This window comes from Apium graveolens, chromosome 7, assembly GCF_009905375.1.
Source record: "Apium graveolens cultivar Ventura chromosome 7, ASM990537v1, whole genome shotgun sequence".
NCBI lineage: Eukaryota > Viridiplantae > Streptophyta > Magnoliopsida > Apiales > Apiaceae > Apium > Apium graveolens.
Window position 1 is genome coordinate 52,159,382 of NC_133653.1, and position 20,590 is coordinate 52,179,971.

General features: G+C 32.8%; 3 protein-coding genes and 1 long non-coding RNA gene across 9 annotated transcripts; 3 read left to right on the top strand and 1 right to left on the bottom strand.

Annotated features, from left to right (window-relative positions):
- The first annotated feature begins 94 nt into the window (after window positions 1-94).
- LOC141671823 (uncharacterized) lies at window positions 95-10,879 on the top strand. 6 transcript variants are annotated; one of them, XM_074478194.1, is made up of 12 exons: window positions 95-388; window positions 1,302-1,441; window positions 4,216-6,767; window positions 6,878-6,978; window positions 7,385-7,526; window positions 7,611-7,769; window positions 8,601-8,799; window positions 8,890-8,982; window positions 9,291-9,419; window positions 9,930-10,187; window positions 10,286-10,638; window positions 10,709-10,879. In XM_074478194.1, exons 8-12 carry the CDS (start codon window positions 8,926-8,928, stop codon window positions 10,830-10,832), a joined length of 921 nt encoding a protein of 306 aa, XP_074334295.1. In that variant the 5' UTR covers window positions 95-388; window positions 1,302-1,441; window positions 4,216-6,767; window positions 6,878-6,978; window positions 7,385-7,526; window positions 7,611-7,769; window positions 8,601-8,799; window positions 8,890-8,925; the 3' UTR covers window positions 10,833-10,879. The 6 variants fall into 6 exon arrangements, with proteins under 6 accessions (XP_074334295.1, XP_074334294.1, XP_074334297.1 ...); XM_074478193.1 differs by having other exon boundaries at window positions 4,216-6,987; XM_074478196.1 differs by having other exon boundaries at window positions 95-342; window positions 4,216-6,978.
- Window positions 3,694-8,693, top strand: LOC141673636 (uncharacterized). The gene is made up of 8 exons (XM_074480384.1): window positions 3,694-4,271; window positions 4,354-4,687; window positions 4,947-5,773; window positions 5,921-6,364; window positions 6,458-6,991; window positions 7,385-7,526; window positions 7,611-7,769; window positions 8,601-8,693. Exons 1-8 carry the CDS (start codon window positions 3,694-3,696, stop codon window positions 8,691-8,693), a joined length of 3,111 nt encoding a protein of 1,036 aa, XP_074336485.1.
- LOC141671824 (uncharacterized) lies at window positions 10,863-12,454 on the top strand. Its single transcript, XM_074478199.1, has 5 exons — window positions 10,863-10,879; window positions 10,959-11,072; window positions 11,144-11,249; window positions 11,927-12,028; window positions 12,128-12,454. The coding sequence occupies exons 2-5, from the start codon at window positions 11,026-11,028 to the stop codon at window positions 12,242-12,244; spliced, it is 372 nt and encodes a 123-aa protein (XP_074334300.1). The 5' UTR covers window positions 10,863-10,879; window positions 10,959-11,025; the 3' UTR covers window positions 12,245-12,454.
- A 4,713-nt stretch (window positions 12,455-17,167) lies between these two features.
- Window positions 17,168-19,090, bottom strand: LOC141672609 (uncharacterized). Its single transcript, XR_012555614.1, has 2 exons — window positions 18,711-19,090; window positions 17,168-18,542 (listed from the first exon to the last, which is right to left on the bottom strand). It is a non-coding gene; the product is annotated as an uncharacterized LOC141672609 (long non-coding RNA).
- Window positions 19,091-20,590: the final 1,500 nt, after the last annotated feature.

The following is a 20,590-nucleotide window of genomic DNA, read 5'->3' on the forward strand; positions in this document are numbered from 1 at the left end:
TAAGAGAGCGTTTCTGGAAAAAGCTATGCAAGTTACCATATTTTAAGTAATTTTGTTTTATTTTTAAATCCATAAATACTTGTATAGCACTTTTGTAAACGTCATGTAAATTAATGAATTCTAAGTGTTAACTCCTTTTCCAACTTAACCATTTGTTCTCTCAATCCTCAACACTAAATACATTCACACAGTTACGTACATCACTAATTTCATGGATCAATTCTCCCTCCTGATTCCATCAGTTTACATCTGAATTAGGGCGGTTTAATCTTCCAGCAAACTATGTCGAGCAATTAGGGCACTTTATTTTCCTCGATCTCTACTCGCTCTTCTTTGAATTGGGTATAATCAATTAATTACAAGTTCGATTTCAAAGACTACAAATCAGGTCTTGTGTTATCGTTAATTTCAGTTATATAAAACTATGAATTAGGTATCATTTGTGTTTGGGCAAGTCACTGTGTTGGAATTTCCACCTTTTAAATTATGTGTTATGAACAATCATGTATTTTTAAATAATAGCTTAATTTTTGTATACACATGTGTATGTACATATTGGTATGAATTAGTAGTTTAATTGTTGGTGGGTTTGCTGGTAGATGATGCCTATACAATTTGTAAAATCTAAAGAATGATACCTTACAGGCTTTAGAAGTATGTCAGACAGTAAGCTTAATTGCTGCCTTTCAAATGGTATAGAGCTATATTGTAAATACCAAAAAAGAGAGAACCTAATAGATAATTCTCAATACATTCATACCTGCAAAGTATTAGGAAACATGTGAGTTTCAAGATATTGATTTAATTTATAGTTACGTGAATTTTCTTGCACAGTTTTTCAGTAATCGCACAGAGATTGATTACTTGCATCCTTGTATTCATGAGTCCCTCCTCAGGAAACTGATCGAAAGGCTCCTCAATACAACTATGTAAAAGTATCGAAGCCTTTGGGAGACGGGCCTAATCAATGAGTCACTGTTAAATATTTCATAGGCGGTTAGTCTGGTCGTGAGTCAAAAAGTTTGGTCTTTAAGTTTTCATTAAGTGCCTCTCTTGTTTGTGTTGGGCAGCAGGGGTTTTGGCAGCATTAAAGGATTGGTTATAATTGACATAGGGACTAGGAAAGGGTATTATAATTATAATCTTCTAAATTGTGTCACTAATATTTCCTTGAAATTAATTATTACTTTTGGTTTAAATACTTCTCCTCGTGATATATTACATGCTAATTTGGCAATAAATTTATATATGATTTTCTGTACTATTTTGGCCTTTAAATAAACTTGAGCCATCCGGTACAGGGAATTTTCTCGACCACGTCTTGGGTTTGAAGTTGCAAATACTTATAGAGCAAGTTTTCGAGAACAATTGCTACTAAAGTTTTCTAGAACAGTTGCTACTAAAGTTTCCTGAAATCTCCACTGGTTTACTTGTAGTAAAGGTATATTTCTGCTCTTTCATGTTTCATATGAAGTTGAGTGGCTTATAATTTTCACAATATTTTACTAGTCCCTAGACATTAGGTTTATTTTTTGGTGGAAAGAAATTATAGTGATTTTAATGATTGTCAATATTATATAAATTCAAATGCATATTGAGATGCTTGTTTGATTACATACAATGTCTGATGCAGGACAGTAATTAAAAGTAATTAAACGCAGAGAGAATTATACAATATCCAAGAATAATGATCAATGTTATTCCCATAAAAATATCAATATCCAAGAATAATGATCAATGTTATGAATACTCATATATTTTTAAATAATAGATTAATTTATGTATATATACATGTATGTAAATATTGGTCTCAACTAGTAGCTTAATTGTTGGTGGGTTTGCTAGTAGATGATGCCTATAAAATTTATAAAATCTTGAGTAGTTGCTCTGTAAATGATTTAAAAAACTAGCTCTGTACTATAAAACTATGAATTAGTAGGTTCTTTGGATAGGTTTTTTTGTTATGTTAAGTAGTTCAAATACATTTTTTTCAAAAATATTCTTAAACTAGAGATATCGTCTTTTTTTCTATATTTACATATATCAAATACAATCTTTAAATTAATTGCTAGAACAAGAACTTTCAATTATATATAGACAAATTATAGGGAACAAATGTAAGGCTGTAACAAATTATAGACACAATTTGAAATATGGGGTGAAGTGCTAACTCATAAGCAGTATTGCGAAAAATCCCAGTACATGATGTAGACTTCACTTTGTCGGTCTCAATTTCGCATATAAAAAATAAATTAAAATGATGTAGTACTAGTAAAGATTCCTTCCCTATGTTCTTTTATAAGTAGCAAGTAGTATTACACACGAGACAGTGATAGTGATGTTCTCTGTAATAAAGTTGTACTCTGTTCATGCTTGTTGCCTGTTGGGTTCACTTTTAATGTCTGAATTTTTGACCCACAAATTTACCCTTCAAGTACATCACCCATAAAGCTTTTCCAGATGCTGGATTCTTTCTTTTGTCTAAGCAATAAGCATACATAAACCTGTAAAATTGATTTGTAAATATTTCAAGTGCGGGTAATTAAGTTTAGTTGAGCTGAAACAAACCCTTTAAAAGCATTTAACAACAATTTTATTGTCAATCACTTCATAGAAGTATAGACACAGAGGAATAATTTTACAGTGAATAAAGGACCAGTTACACCAAATCTAGTGGATCATTTACCATCATCCTTTTAAAATTTTCAAATTTTCGGTAAGCATACAATTTGTCCCGGACGATGGTCATCAAGAATCAAGAATATTAAAGATCATGTTGTGGCCTCTAGTTGAGAGAACTGAAAAGATAACAATACTCATATAAACACCACCCTTCTTTATGGATAATACATATCCATAACCATGCTGCTACCAGATTAAAATCATTAACTCGCTAGACACTACTTGGTCATTCTGATAATGAACCCAGCTCTCACGAGTATACAAAACTTAGACCGATTCTCTGGTAAAAATTACAGTACTCTACTAGACTGGACTCATATTAAGACTGATACAAAATTTCATGAAGGTTCTTTATATATGCAGATTTTAAGTTAAGTGGTTCAAATACATTTTTATCAAAAATATTCTTAAACTAGATATACGGTCTTTTATTTTTATATGTAGGTGTTTCTTAAATTTGAAAATTTGATATGTAGCTATTTAGATGTATTGTATTGAACTTACAAAATAATTTGACTAATAATTAAATTTTATTATATTTGGAGACGATTGTTAATCCATTCTTTAATGATGGTCTTCTCCGACATCATCAAACAGTAATATTTATCATTGTGAAATAACTTTAGTGATTTAGAAATTTTTGTTTTTGCGGGATAAGATTTTAGATTTATTCTTTGTACTTGTATTATCTGACTTGGTACTTAGCCTAATTAATTATGTTAGAATCGTTCAGTTCAAGTACCTTTTCTGTTGTATATTTATTCCAACATGTTTGATTATTGACGGTAGGATATATTTATATTGTAGACAAATGATTTAGTTACATAACATGGTATTCTGTAGGAGGGAATTTGTAGAATATATATAGTACTAAAAATATTTTCTTAATACTGAGATTTGTGAAGATAACTTGTTGGATGAGTTACGATATTCTTTAAATTTACATAAAAGCTTTAAACTTTAGTTATCAAATTATAACCTGAAAAATATATTAATTTGCAGTTAGTTTTGATGGATCGTAAATGGGTAAATGCAGACCGCTTGTCAAAAGAATATAAAAATGGTGTGAAAGAGTTTTGTAAACATGTAGCTAAACATGTTAGGGATAGGAGGTTTATCTTGTGTCCTTGTAAAAAATGTTTGAATATTGTAGAAGTCGATGGTCTGGACAAGTTGGAGGAACACTTAGTATGTGAAGGAATTGATAAAACTTATACATGTTGGACTTATCATGGTGAAAAAAAAGGAGAACGTAGAGCAAGTAATTTGAATTCAAACTATCACTTTGCAGACAAAGTGGATACAAATATTTTTAGAGACATTAAGGGCAGTAGTTTTAGTGATAAAAATGAAATCCCCAATGTTTTTAATGAGGAAGAGCTACGTGATCATCCTGATATGCATGAAAAGTTAAAGGATGACGCTGTTTTACCATTGTGGCCGGGTTGCACCAAGTTTTCCAAATTATCGGCTGTATTGACTTTATATAATTTAAAAGTTGGACATCAAGTTTCTGACGTGTTCTTCACACAGATGCTTACAGCTATTAGTGAACTTTTGCCATATGGTAATGTCCTCCCTCGTAGAACGTACGAGGCTAAACAAATGCTCAAATCCATTGGATTAGTACATGAACGGATTCATGCATGCCCTAATGATTGTATTTTATAGAAAGGAGTATGCAGAGTTTGACGAATGTCCCAAGTGCTCTTTAAAACGTTATAAAAGTGGAAATTCTCCAGCCAAGGTTATGTGGTACTTTCCATTATTACCCAGACTTAGGCGACTATATGCTAGCGCAGAAGATGCTAAAAATTTAATATGGCATCATGATGCTCGAATTAATGATGGGTTGTTCAGACACCCTTCTGATTCACCTCAGTGGAAGATATTTGATGATACATATAAGGATTTCGGGAAAGAACCAAGGAATCTTCGCCTAGCACTTTCAACAGATGGTATGAACCCACACCGCCTTCAAAGCAGTTCTCATAGTACTTGGCCTGTGATTTTGATGATATATAACTTGGCACCATTTATATGAAGCGCAAGTATATGATGATATCTATTTTGATATCTGGTCCAATACAACCTGGGAATTACATTGATGTCTACTTGGCACCTTTAATTGAGGACTTGCAGCTACTATGGAAAGAAGGCATTGAAGTATATGATGGACATAGAAAAAATCAAATTCAGTTAAAGGCCATGTTATTTGGAACAATAAGTGATTTTCCAGCTTATGCAAATCTTTCCGGGTATAGCGTGAAGGCTATTATGCATGTCCTATATGCAGTGACGGGACTGATCATATTAGACTGAAAAATTGCAAGAAATGTGTTTATATGGGGCATAGGCGGTGGTTGGCACCAAACCATCGGTACAGAAATATGCCTTTAGCATTCAACGGGGAAGTTGAAGAACGACGTGCTCCTCCTATACCATCAGGTGGTGACGTGTTTAAAAAAGTGGAAAATTTGATCATACAGTTTGGTAAGGAGTTTGCAAAGGATATTCCCACTCGGGGTTGGAAGAAGCGTTCGATCTTCTTTGAGTTGAGTTATTGGAAGGATCTCTATGTTACACATTTCATCGATCTCATGCATGTGCAGAAAAATGTTTTTGACAGCCTAGTTGGTACTTTGTTAGGTGTTAAGGGTAAAACTAAAGATGGTCTAAATGCAAGGATGGATATGATGGAGATGGGGATAAGAAACGAACTAGGCCCCGTGGAGAAGCCAGGAAAAAAACCTTACTTACCTGCTGCTGCTCATACTCTGTCTAGAGATGAGAAGAGAGTGTTACTACAAACATTTCATTCTATCAAGGTTCCAGAAGGATACTCATCGAACATCAAGAGTCTTGTTTCATTGAGTGACATGAAATTAAAGGGTTTCAAATCACATGATTGTCATGTCATAATGGAGAATTTTCTCCCAATTGCTATACGTTCCATCTTACCTGAAAAGGTGCGAATAACAATCACAAAATTGTGTTGGTTCTTTAAATCGATGAGTAACAAAGTAATTGATCCAAGGCGGTTGTCGTATCTACAACAACAAATTGTTGAGACACTTTGTGAGGTTGAGATGTATTTTCCAACATCCTTTTTTGACATTATGGTTCATCTGACCGTGCACCTAATTTATGAGACTAGAATGTGTGGTCCTGATCGTATGAGATGGATGTATCCCGTCGAATGATATTTGAAAATTTTGAAAGAATATGTGATGAATAGGTCTCGACGAGAGGGTTGCATTGCAGAACGCTATTTAATAGAAGAAGCAATAGAGTTTTGGTCAGAATTTATTCCAAACGTGGAAGCAATTGGTCTTCCAAGTGATCGTCACAGTGGTAGGATTTGCGGTGAAGGTGTAACTGGTGGTCAACAATTTGAGATCGATCGTACACAATGGCATCGTGCCCACATTTGTGTTCTACACAACACCATTGATGTTGTTCCTTTTGTACACTTGCATAAGCAAATTATCAGTGAAGAACATTCAAGAAAAGGTGCTAATTGGATAGAGTTGGAACACAATCGCACATTTGTTGATTGGTTCAAAACTTATGTCGTAAATGAGTTAATTGAAAATAATGAATCAATACCAGACCGAGTTAAATGGTTGTCAAGAGGGCCTGATCCATTTGTGTATTCTTACAAATGTTATCTTATAAATGGGTACAGCTTTTACACAAGGGAACATGATGCAAGGAGCACAATGCAGAATAGTGGAGTTTCAATTACTGCTACGGCACTACACTAATCATCAAGTAAAGATAAAGATCCAGTTTTAGCCGAGACCACATACTTTGGAAGGATTAAAAATATTTGGGAGCTCGATTATGTTGGATTTAGAGTACCAGTATTTGATTGTGATTGGGTTAACAATGTCGGAGGTGTACAAGTTGAAGACTCGGGGTTTATACGGGTTGATCTTGCAAAGGTTGGGTACAAAGATGATTCGTTCATAATGGCAACACAAGCCCAACAAGTTTTCTACGTTACTGATCCAGTTGATAAGAAGTGGTCCATTGCTGTCTTTTCAAACAAACTTTCAAACAAACTGAATAACACTTATCAAGTTAGTGATGATGTAGATGAAGAAGTTGATAATATTGATGATCCTTTTGTTGGAATGAATTTTCACGCTAATATAGACGGAGATGATGATTATGAATGTTTTTACTCCAGGAATGATCATGATGAGGGTGAATATGTGAATCCGGAATTTTACAATGTGCATGGGCACGAAACGTCAAAGGCGAACAAAAAACGTAAAAGACAAATTAAATGTAAGAAATGTATGTATGCTTTCTTATTATTCAAGCTTGTCTCATAAATTGGTCTGATATTATTTGTTTTGTTCATTTTAAATTATGAACTTTTAATTATTATCTGGTACTATAAAACTATCTTCTTTGTTTCCAGATTATTTTTTCAGGAAAGTTGTGCACTAGTGTTCTATTAATTGTTGTGTTTTCTTTGTTTAGGATTGTGATTAGTACCAATGCACTATAAAATATTCACATCAGATTATGCTTCTTTTTAATATAAGAATTTTGTATTGACTAGAGGAAACTAATAAATTTAATTCAGTATCAACAACTGTGTTTATTTTTGTTTATAAACCTGTGTACATATCTTGTATTAAATTTTATGTTTAAGAGCAAGAATTAAATTTTGTGTTTCTTTGTTTAGGATTATGACTGCTGAATCCTCAAGTACAAGTGGTACTGGTGGAACCAGGGATGCTAGTGCCACCCAAGAAGGAAGAGGGAGGCGGGGTATCGTCAATCTGTTAAAAGTCAAGAAAGCTAGGACTAAAGGCATCGTGCAAAAGGTAATTAAAAAATAAAATATGATTATTGACACTATGTAGGAGATTGTTAATTTACTTGTACTAGTTATTTCTAATGTGTTTTAGGTTAATTGGAATGAAATGGGACAACCAATTGGTAAAGAGTCAATGACCTTAGTACATTTTGTCGGTTGTTATGCAAGAAGGAATATCCCGATTACATGTGATGATTGGCGCAAAAAGGAATGGAAGACTCTAAAGCAGAATTTATGGGATGAAGTTAAGGTACAACCTATTCTTCTCCATTTTATTTTTGGTTAAAAATTACAGCATCTTTCACTGTATGTAAGTAAATTCCCTGCTACCTATCTTTATGAGTTACCTATCTTTGAATGATTATATCTACATATAAAAAATAAATAAAATGTTGTATTACTAGTAAAGATTCCTTCCCTTCTGATGATCTTTATAAGTAGCAAGTAGTAGTACACAGGAGACTGTGATGTTCTCTGTACCTTTTACAATTGGACTAGATTCCAGCATCTTTTGGTGGTAAACCAGACTGTTGCTTTTGGTGAGAAAAAAATTGATGGTAACTTTAAAGTGCTTTAATTCCCTTTCCTGGTGCAATTGTAAGATATTGAACACTTTTACTTAAAAATCCAGAACCTTGAAATTCTTCAGTACAACCATACTATCTTAGTACCTTAGAGCTAAATTGATACAATATAATGAACTTAAATTAGGTAGAGATAGAGTTGACATTCAGCATTTGGACTGGTTCAGAATGTAAGCAACAACCTCAAAGCAGTTGTCCAAATATTTGTTATAGTGTACTTATATTATGTTTATATCATTGTCATTACAGATTAGCGGAAAAAAAGGTAAGCCCAACCTCAAATTTTAGAAATGCCAAAAAACACAAATAAGTAGGTAGTATTTTATTTGATTTTTGAGTGAAACTAGACAAATAAAGAGCACATTTAAGCTAAGGGCTTTAAAAAAGGTTTTCATTTGGCTCTCTATTATAGATTGTATACACGTGCAATTCAACTCCTCTGTTTTCTTTTGTCCTGTTTTAAAATATTGAATGATTTATTTTAAATAATTGTGTAGGAAACTTTTGGTGGGGTTGAAGATGAACATAGGAGAAAGATAATTGCTCGTGCTGGTAACCTTCATAGACAATTTAGAACTAGATTGAGATAAAAATGGTAACTACTCTGCCTTACCACCCCAATTGTATGCACACTTATCGACCGTGGGACCTTACTGGAAACAATTTATTGAAAATTCATTGAAAGAAGAATTCAAGGTATACTTTTTCTTTTTCTTTAGTAGTTTGTTTTTTTAAAATCAATTTATTTTTTTGTATATTCTATTTCACTAGCCAATTTAATTATAGGAACAAAGTGAAAAAAATAAAGAAAAAGCTTTGGGAATGGAGGCACGATATAAGAAGGCATGTGTTGGATATGCACGCATTAGAGAAAAAATTGTAAGTTAAAGTATGCTTTACAATTATTTTTAAATTGTTGCCCCAAGGATGCCATATGTTGAAGTACTTTTATTTTTATGTAGTACTAATATTTTGCTAGAACTAGCACTCACTGTAATTGTTGATATCACTTGTAGATAAATAAATAAGAATTGTAATATAATGTTAATACTTCTGCATGTATACTATATCATTAAGAAACTACTATTGTTCTTTATCATTTGAATTAAGAAATTACTTCTAATTAGTCTGAATTATGTGATTAAAGTAGATATAGGTCTAACTACAGAGATCTATTCTGTGAGCAGCTTCAAGACAAAATTAATGCAGGTCAACAAAATCCTGTTGTGACCCGACTAGATACGTGGGAGTATGATAGGCGTGACGCAGATGGTATAATCAATGATCCTGTTAGATTGCAAGTTCTTCACGATGTGGTAATAATTTTTATTTTTTATTTTTATATACTAATCTATGCATCATTGTCTTGCACTTTACTACTACAAGTTAGAAATGAGTGTAAAACTTTATTGTTTTAGGTTACCATATCAGCACATTTGCCCGAAAATGAGCTTACTAATATTGGAAGTGATGACTTGCTCGGGTAAAACCGTTGGAGTATCCAGGACGAGTGAGAGGTCTAGGATGGGGCGTAACTAAGACGTCACTGCAAACATTATCAACTATGAATGAGCTATCTAAATTGAAAAATGATGTTTCTTATTTGATTAATGAAATGAAGGAATTGAAAACTAAAGGTTATACTCCGGGTGCACAATCTGGAGGTTCGAGCCATATGGATAATTTTGACATTGATAATGAAGTTCATGACTACGTTGATCCTTTGTTAGATGTAGATCTTCCTCATATATATATATGATATATTCTTAGATGCGATTACAACCTTCTATGCTATATGTTCTCATCGATAATATTTAAAAATACAGGGCAAAAATGCTTGCTATTTGTACGTGAATCCTGGACGTAGATATGTAGGGAGATGGATCTTGCACAATGATCTGAATGATAGAATTCTTCATGGTATTCCACTAGAAGAAGGATATGTGAGGGTCCAATTTGAAGTGACAGAAAAGAAGGAGTTCAATACTAAGCTTCCGAGACCTTGTGACGAGGTCAGCCTTGTTCGTGAAGCGCCTGGGTATTTTCTTGCCTGGCCCCAAAAACTAGTCTCAATTAAACTTGAGGTTAAGTCTCTAATTTTTAGTTATCAATATGATTTGTCTCTTTTGCACGAAATTTATTATTTACTGTCTGATTGTTTAATTGTTTTCCTATTTCTTAGACATCTCCAAGAACCGTGAACAAGGAAACTGGTAAGAATGCCACGGGTCAAAAGAAATTTGAAGATAAAGAGAATCATAAGCATGCAGATAGAGAGAAGGAGAAACCAAGCGAGTCCATTATTCATATATCTTCAAAACAATTTGGTTATCCTCTTCTAGAAGATGTATGTCATGATGGAGTGTTGGAGTTTGTTCACCTTGCTATCTTGTTCGATCGTGTTACAGATATACAGGTTGAAATGAGACCTTTTTGGGATGCCGACCCGTGGATCGATCATATTAATAAAGAAAATATTTTAGAGGTTCTGAATGCTCAATGGCTAAGCGCGTCCAGCCTTGTCTTCTATATTAGGTAATATGACTACAAATCAAATTTAATGACTTGACAACAAAATTCTAATCGCTGTTCTTCTTTGTTCAAGGTATTTGTCTGAGGTATTTTTATCAAAAAATCTCGACATGGCAACAAAATTCTCTTTTGTATCAGCTCATCAGGTGTCTCACTTAGTGGATAACTCCAATACATTTTTGGCGAAAAGTTTGTAGGGACATGTTGACAAAGACCACCTGATTTTTGTGCCTTATAACGTTTCGTAAGTGACACCTATTATATACATGTATATTATTTTTGTTTAAATATATTTGCTTCTAACTATAACAAAAAATATATAGAAAACATTGGATCTTGGTCGCCATTAACACAGCAACAGAGAGCATCTACTATTTAGATCCAGCTCCAATGACTAATGCAACAAATTTCCAGAATGTGAAAGCTCTTGTAGAAACGTTAGTTAATATTTAAATTGTTCATGTCTAAAATATAAACTTCAGGTGGACCTCTAATGTGCTGTTAACAGTGGTGTAATATTTTTTCTACACTGTGCTATGATGATGTTTCGTACCAACCCTGGGAAGAAGTACACGGCTAAAATGTTTAACAGTTTTAAATGGACCAAAGTACAGGTGATCAAGTTTTTTTACTTTTTAATTCAAATGACTTGGTTATATTACTAATTAATTTGGAGTGCTAGAAGTTGATTCTATTTATTTAAGATTATAGTGATTAGTGTACTTTATTTGAGAGGGAGTATGTTCTTTTATAAGTAGCAAGTAGTAGTACTAGATTTCAGCAGCTTTTGGTAAACCAGATAGCTAAAGAAGAGTTAGCTTTATGAGAAAGGAGATCTTAATATATATCATCAGATGGAACTTCTTAAATAGTTAATTATAAATTGATACTTTTGGATATGTGCAGTAGTAGATTTTCTCTTATAATCATCGATTGGAGTACAGGATTTAACATAATTAAGATACCCTTTTCATTCTCAAGCTTAAACTATAATATCTAATTAAGTGTAAATTATCGGTGCCATACCAACTTCCTTCTGCCCATTCACAAGGACTGGATTGTATGTCCAAACATTTAAATTCAAAGTTTCTTAAGAATATACTATTATCTAATGATTTCATAGTATATTAGGTTCTAGAGCACTCTTCCTTTGACAATGAACACGTACGCTTTGCTTATTGGAAATGATGACTTGCAGTGGTCAAGTTTTTAGTTATTTATGCCTACAATTTTGACATAAGACTTGTAATTATTTAATTTTGTGATCTTCTCTTTATTTTTATGTGAATAGTGCCCGAAGCAGGCATTAAATGATGGAATATATTGTGGATATTTTGTTGGATCGTTCATGGAGGATTTATTATGTGCTGGTCGGACACAAATTAGTCCTAATGTAAGTAAAAAAATTCTTAACTTGAAGTGTTTTTATAAATTACAAGTGAATTTTGTATCTGATCTTAAAATAAATATTTGTTTTTTTTGTTGTGTACAGTTTACCTACACCCCTAGACTGAAGACTTATCCTCTTAACAAAATGGTGTGCTTCCAAAAGAATTGGGGAGGATTCTTGTATAACCGCTACCTCCGAGGCAAATTGTTCACGAAGTAAATATTAACATATAATTATAATTAGTTATAGCAATTGAGAAATGCGTTTTGATATTAGAAATGCTATGTAACAGCGGAAGAAAATTGTTTTCTTTTTAGGATTCTAGCAAGACTTTGTTAATGTACTATCATGTTTTTATGACAGTACTTCAAATGTATATGAATTGAAGTGTAATTAAGGTTTTCCAACTTTTATTATTGTGATTTGAATTCAACATCTTTTTTATTATAATTTAATATTTTTTATTGAATTTATTTGAAGCACGAATATTACAGGTTAAAAATGGTGCAATAAAAAATTATTTATGATTTAAAGAAAAAAAAATGTTTTAACTCTTTACTTCCACAGCGTTTCACAAAGAGCTATGGAAGGATTGTTGTTTTACTTCCATAGCATTTCTGTAAATGCTATACTATAGTATCGACTAAGCTGGGTGACGCATACTTGAATAGCACAACTATAAGTGTTATGTAAGATCTGTACTTGAATATCAGTTTAAAAAGTGCTATACAAGTGAACTGCACTTGCATAGCACTGGCTTGCATAGCACTTAAAAGTGGTATGGAAGTTAGAAAATAAATGCTATCCAGGTTTAATTCTGTAGTAGTGCCTATAGAGCACATGCATCTCTATTTAGCTTTATTATTTACTCGGTAATGAGTACACGTGGCCAATACTTTACTATCAAACTAGAAACTAAGCACATATCAGGTCACTACCTCTCATCTGAGCAGGTTTCACAATATTTATTAAGAACCTCTAAGGTTTTAATATCAAACGAGAAAGTAAGCACATATTACGTTGTTCTTGTCACTATAAGTTCAATTAAATAATTTCTCTAAAAAAATTTAAATGGCTCACAACCAACATAGTTCACAACCTACATTTCTAGCTTAACCACTGGTACAACCAGAAGAGGCCCAAGGTACAACATAAATTTCCAATATACCCACATTTAGTGATCCTTGATCGACTAATGTATTAGAGTTAACAACTTTCCGAATTCTCTCTGAAATTCAGCATACAGAGCTGACACCAATATTCACCATATTAAGTATCACATGGATCACTGTAATATGCTTGTCTGTCACTGCCGTACCAGAAACAACACCAACACGAGAAATAATATTTTTTGATGGAGGAACAAATCTAGCCAAACTGTTATAAATATTATGCTAACCCATAACATGTATTCGGTACCAAGCTCGTTAGGTTTTTTAACGTTACTTCCTCCAATAAACTTTTTCTTTCGCTTGTGCTTAAGGTAATTCTTGAAATATTTTCATCCGGGTAGCAACTTTTCAATCATAGCAGCAACTTGGAAACACTCACTAATGACCGTTCCCTCAGCATGAATGATCACCTACAATTATTGCTCCTGACTGACCACAGTCTTAGGATCCATCATCTTATAGTCAAGAAAGCAGCCAACAATACACTTTTTAGTCTAAGTGTCCTTGGTTTTATACTTATGGTAAAGTGACTCCCATAAGGCCTTAGCTGCAAGATTTGAGCTATACATGTTATACAATGAGTCAGCAAAACAATTCAGCACATAATTTCGACAGATGTAGTCAGGGTGTTTCCAAGCATCCACAGCGTACATAGTCTATGTGTTGCTCTTACCAGTGAGAAATGATACCTCTTCCTTCAGGAAGCGATCCAGATGCAACGTGCTTAGATAAAAATACATCTTTTGCTGCCAACATTTGGAGTTCGTTCCATTAATCTTCTTGGGTTTATCAATATGTGCAGCAGACACTGTTGGCATAACATGAGCAACAGGCACCGCAGGTTTAACAGTCATTATGTGCATCTATACTATAGGTGTCTACATGCCACTAGGCACCGTATGTAATATCGGAGGAGCAAATCCAGTTGATGTATGTCCAAAGGGCATACTAAATTATCCAATGATAGTGTGTTCCATAAGCACATGTCCCGGAGGCCCATGTCCAACAGGTGTCTGACCCTCATCGGATACTACGATCTGTACGTCAGGGTTAGGCAAACTATTTACAAATTTCTTCGATAAACTTTTGAAAGCCAACACAGAAGCTCGATTTTTGTGAGATCAATTCACTACGGAATTGTAAATGTTGTATAATCTACAAAAAACCAAGTTATAATAATAATCGTGTTCGTGTGTGTGATTAACAAAGTGGTGTAAACAAACAATGAATGAAACAAAATTAAATAATTTGCCTGACAGTCTTTCTTAAAGCATATTATCCTTCAACGTGTGTGTGGGCGAATAGCCTCCAAGGATAAAACGAGTTGCAGTAAGGCACATCGTTACTCCCAGCGAGCTTGAGACTAACCAGAAAGTATCACCGGAATATTTTGAAAATTTAGAATTGAAGAGAACGAGAACTAAGAAAATAACTTTTTTTCTTAATATAATAAAATTGGTTTCCTAAGACTCTATTTATAAAGAGAGGCTTGAAAGTACTTGTTATTATTTTTGATGTGGTACAAGGTATTTATAAGAAACACCAAGGAAGGGGTTGATGCTACTCTTGATGTGGTACAAAACCATATATCATATTAAAAGGTCACACTTTGGAATATTAGCTTTTATTCAACTTTTACTCATTTTGAGGGTGTAAATACGCGTTAGAATCCCCTCGTAGAGTAGAATATGTTCCAATAAAATCACATCACTAACACATATCGTGTCTCACTCATATAGAGTCTCAAAATGATTCATAACTTAGTCTAAGATACTAAGTTTTTCCAACACATGAATGATCCATTCATTTTAGAATAAAATGTTAAGCAAGTTTGTTATATTGACGATGCTCTTGAGAAATTATGGTCAGTTGTGTTTAAATTACCCGAGAAAAAGTACTATAAAGATAATGACGATGAGAATAAGGGCTCCGTCGAGGTAGAAATTAAGAATGAATTTTTTATGACAAATTTTCCCGATATTGATGAAAGTGAGGATGTGGCTAGTTACATGCGAGATGTTGATGAAGTAATCAAAACTTTCGTATTGCAATTTCATTTGGGTATTTTGAATTATTTATGGCTATATAACACGATATAAATTTGGTTTAGTTTTGTTCGTTGCTGGTTTGTTGGTTATATCTATGCCTTTGTTTTGGCAGATTGGCTTTCTTTTTATTTCTTTTTATTTATATCTTCTCTATATAGTCACCTGGACGTTGGTTTTAATTAGAAATGCCACATCTAAAAAGCATAAAAAACACATTAAAATAATATTAGAACAATTACATTTTTGCATAGTTGTAAAATTTTCCTAGTTTGGATAAAAGCTCTTCCAAAAAGTCTTGTCTAAATAGTCCTAGTAGATAATGGTTCTAAACCATTGTAAACTTTACACCATATAACTTGCATAAGGATTCTATTAAAAAGACTATTCTCATTCGATTTTCCAAACAACAATTTTAAAAATCATTGCAGTTAACTATATCAAACAATACTTTTTTAGGGTGAAAAAATATTGGGAAAAAACTAGACAACATCTATAATCATCTATAAGTGTTGTCTGATTGTGATTTCTTGTAGTGAAATGATAATATATTTTTAACCATTTTTTTATTTAATCCCGTTTACTTTTTTATTAGAAAGGTGTATGCTTTTGTTATATTTTTATATATTTGTAATTCCTACGTATAAATTTTGATTAGTTGTAAACTTGTAAACTATGATCAATACCAAAACATTTTTAGTATAAATAAAGTTTATTATGTAAATATCTTTTTTTAGTAGGTTTGTTACTGAAATTGGAAGGCACAATCTTTATATTCGAAAAACAAACTGTTAAGATGAGTGGCACAGTCTCTTTTATAAATGGAACATACCATTTCACGAATGAGACAGACTAAGGCAGTCTAAATTAATGTGCAGAATGTAAATTACTAAAATATAAAGCAATAATAATCAGAAATTATATAATGCAAAACTCCAATAGTTTTTCCTTTATTCGACCCCTAGTTATAGTCTATGGCCTACATCCAAGTCCCCATTCCTGCAAGCATAAAAAATGTATTATATCAACTTCAATAAAAGACCTTACAATCTTTCTTTGATTCGATGAAAAAACCCTTTCCCTTAATACACTTTCTACTTAGCACTACTTCTACCACCTAGCCCATTGGCCACCTTAGCTAATCCTTTGAAATAAAAACCTTGCCACAACCTGACACAAGTTGATATGAATACACGCGGTGAATAATAACGAAAGTTTACAACTCAAACTATCTTCTTGTTTGACTGGACATTCAAGAGATATAAACAAGAAAGTTTTTCCAAAAAAGTATATGGATAGATCATGAACAGCATTATTCGTAATCTGAAACACGAGATATACATATAAGCACAACTTCTAATGGATTTAATTTTCAAAAAAAGTTAAGATAAGGCTGTTAAACAAATTGTTTGACATTTTTTTGACTAAGTCTTTGAAGATAATCCGTTAGTTTTTTGTAAAGAGATAAACCTTAATAAGGATAAGAAGATTAGTTCAAAATAGATCTATCCATGAAGAGTTTATTTTAAAATAATATTTATCGAGTCATTAGAAGTTATAAAAAACTCTATCACCTACAAATACTATGTCTCATAATCTGTTATCTTGGAGACCTTGTTGCGTTATTCTCGGATGGTTGTCCAAATAGTTTTATCGTCATAAACCTGTATGCTAATATTCTCCCCCTTTTATGATAATGACAAGAAGAATAGTTTCTTCCCCTATCAAAAATACTTTAAGGCCTGTTACAGAGATTAGCAACAATATAGTATACACATATACAAATTATAAATTTTATGCAATAAGTGTATGAATGAGACAAGTAGTATAAAGGAGCATAAATGAGACAATATAATGAGACAATGTTATGATGATTTAAATAAGACAAGATATAATAAACAGAATAACATATAGACCAGTGCCGATAAAACACGTAATAAACAAACCTATAAAACCAAGATTAACCAAGTCTTAAATAATCAAACCAAGTCATAAAACATGAACCTATCATTCCAAAACCAACATATTTCAAATTCAATATAATATATCATAAAGGAAACAGTCTCACCAAATTAGACAAACTCTTTTTCTCCCCCTTCATCATCATAAAAGGGTCTTCAATCTAAATCAGAAACATCAACTAGAGCCTTGCCTTTGACCTTGCCCCTGTCCTAGCTCTTGGACTTAGGTGGGTAGATGATTTTTTGGCCATATTCCGAAAATACCTTGTCAAAAGCATCATTTTCTGGTGTCGTTCCATCTCTCTCATGTAGCCACTCAATGATCTTGGATTTGTACACTTCTCGGGTCATTCCAAAGACTGATGGTGGAGGAATCACAGAGAGTGGAATAGGTGTAATAATCTCTTGCAGAATGTAGTCACAAATCCCATCCTTCTTCCCATGCCAATATATCTTGGACTTATCTTGTATAGCAGAAAATTGCTGAGATAACAACTTTATTTCCGATTTAAGTTAGAAGAAGAGTTTCATAAATTCTTTTTCCCTCACATTAGTTGTAGAGCACGTCCCTTCTTGTAGAGAATCGAATTCAAAATCAACAGTCTTGGACAAAAGTTTGTCATGAGCATAAAGAATGTTGAGCATTGAGTTAATGGCATCCACAGACTGGAAGATATGTTAATTGAAGAGTTCATATGAATCCCTCATTATAATGACTTGGGATGTGAGAGAACCCAAGAAATCAACAAAAAAAAGTGTTGGTTTAAGGAAGAAATGGCTTCATAGTTTTCATTCAACTTAACAAGCAGAGAATTTAAAACATTAGTGGTATCCTGGTCAAAAGGGTCTGAAGCATAGTTGGAAGAATTGGGTAAACCGTTAAAAACACGGTGATAATTATCAAATAATAACTCATTAGAATTAGAAAGGACCAAATTATTAATAGTCAAGGTAGACATATTAAATATAGTAACAATCTTATTGAACTGAATAGAAGGGTTCAAGAAACAAAAATACTCAAAAACTTTTATTAATAAACCAGGATAAGGCAAATGCATGGATTCATGACTAGAGCAGTGACTAATGTTATGAGTAGTCAAAGAAGTAATATCACATGGAGTCTTTTTACAAACACAGACAAAAAAATAGAATCTGAAAAGGTGAATCGATCATGACCATTCTTATGAGGAAGAACATTTGAATGAAACAATTTAAACAAATACAGAGAGATGAGAATTAAATTAGATACCAGAGGTTTGATGGAGGCAGAAATAAATTTGACATTGAAAATGGTCTTCAATTGCTCCTCGTATTGGAAGCGAGGAATGTTTTTGAATTCCTGATGGGTAGTTTAAAGACATGGACCCTTGTCAGAAACAACAGTAAGCCAAGAGAGAAGATCCGCCTTGAAACAAATTAGCATGCCTTGAATTTCAGAGAAAACTATATTGCCTTAAAAGAGACAAAATTTCGCATAAAAATCTTTCACTAGATTTGGATAGATCACCTATGATGGAGACAACAAAGATACACACCCAACAGCTTCAAATAATTGAACAACGCCGACTCGACTGAGAAGCTCCAAATCACACAATTGTTCTTTCAAAATCGACTTAGAAAAAACCTTAGAACCACTTGGTTTTGCATGCACTGAAGAAGATTCTTGAGAAGCATGGCTAGAGACCTTAGAATCATGCTTACCCACACGTCCTCATTTAGAGCCGGAATCCGCAACCTTAGGGTTTTTGTGACCCGAGGAACGAGAACGAGTATTGTGATTATGTTGACAAGGTATTGTTAGAGAAGAAGATGAAAGAGAGATTGGGATTATAGAGAAATATGAAAAAGAAGAGGATGTAGATGAAGAGAGATATATAAAGAACAAAACTAAAAGAGGTGGAAGTTTAATAGAAGTGAATAAAGTAAAGATAGAAGTAAAGAGTTACCATAAAAAGAGGAAATATATTTGAAAACCAATATACATGCACTAAAATCGAGAATAAAAGGGAAGTAATAAGTCACATCACAAGATTCACTTAATCTTGATGCATGCAATTCGGAATCAACAAGCAAAAAAAAATTAAAAAAATTAAAAAAATGAAACCATCAAATAAAATAAATGAAAAGAAAGAAAAAATATATCCGGACAATAATTCATGAAATTAATGCACATGAGAAATTAAATAAAACATACAAAGAGCACATACTAAGTTCTCTATGTATGAGACAAAATCTATCTTCATATAAAGGGTTAGTAAAACTATATGCACGCTGTTTCTCAGTAGATATATAAATAAGCTCAATATTACCCTTAGTAATATTATCTCGTAGAAAATAGTGACGAACATCAATATGCTCAGTACCAGAATGCATGACATGATTTTTAGAGATATTAATTACAGAAGTATTATCATGATAAATACCAACATCCTACAAAGTTTCTCGCATCCACAAAATGTGAGCATAACAACTACTAGCTGCTATATATTCTTCTTCTACAGTAGAGAGGGCTATAGATGTTTACTTTACTGTGCCATGTAACTAAATAGTCACCTAAAATTTCACAAGCACCACTTGTACTTTTTATATCAACCTGTGACCTTGCATAGTCAGCATCTGAAAAACCAATTAAATCAAAGGATGATGTGGTTAAATAGAATAATCCAAATCACTCGTACCTTTCAAATATTTAAAAATATACTTAACGACATTCAAATGAGATTCTTTAGATTGAGACTGAAAATGAGCACATTAACATACAATATACATAATGTCCGAATGACAGGCAATTGAATATAAAAGTGATCCAATAATATCTCGAAATTTAGTGACATCTACAGATGTACCTTGTTTATCCTTAATGAGCTTGACAGAAGTACTCATAGATGTAGCCTTAAGAGTAAAATGTTCAAGAGCAAATCTTTTGAGTAGATCATTGATATATTTACATTGGTAAATAAAAGTTCCTGCAGCAGATCGATTAATTTGTAACCCTAGGAAATACTAAGTTCACCTATTAAACTCATATCAAACTCTTTAAGCAGGAAATTAGAAAACTACTTATATAAAGATTCGTTAGTGGATCCAAACAAAATATCATCTACATAAACTCGATCAAATAAAAAAGGATCATGTTTATAAAAAGTAAAGAAAGTTGGATCTAGTGTACATGAACGAAACTGTTGTTTACTAGAAATTGACCGAGACGCTCATACCAATACCGAGGGGACTGTCTTAATCTATAAACGGATTTTTAAGCGTGTATCTATAGTTAGTATATTTTTCATGAACAAAACCTAGAGGCTGCTTGACGTGTACTTCATCCTTGAGATGACCATTGAGAAATGTGGTTTTGGTCTATTTGATAAAGCTTTAATTTCATGTGAG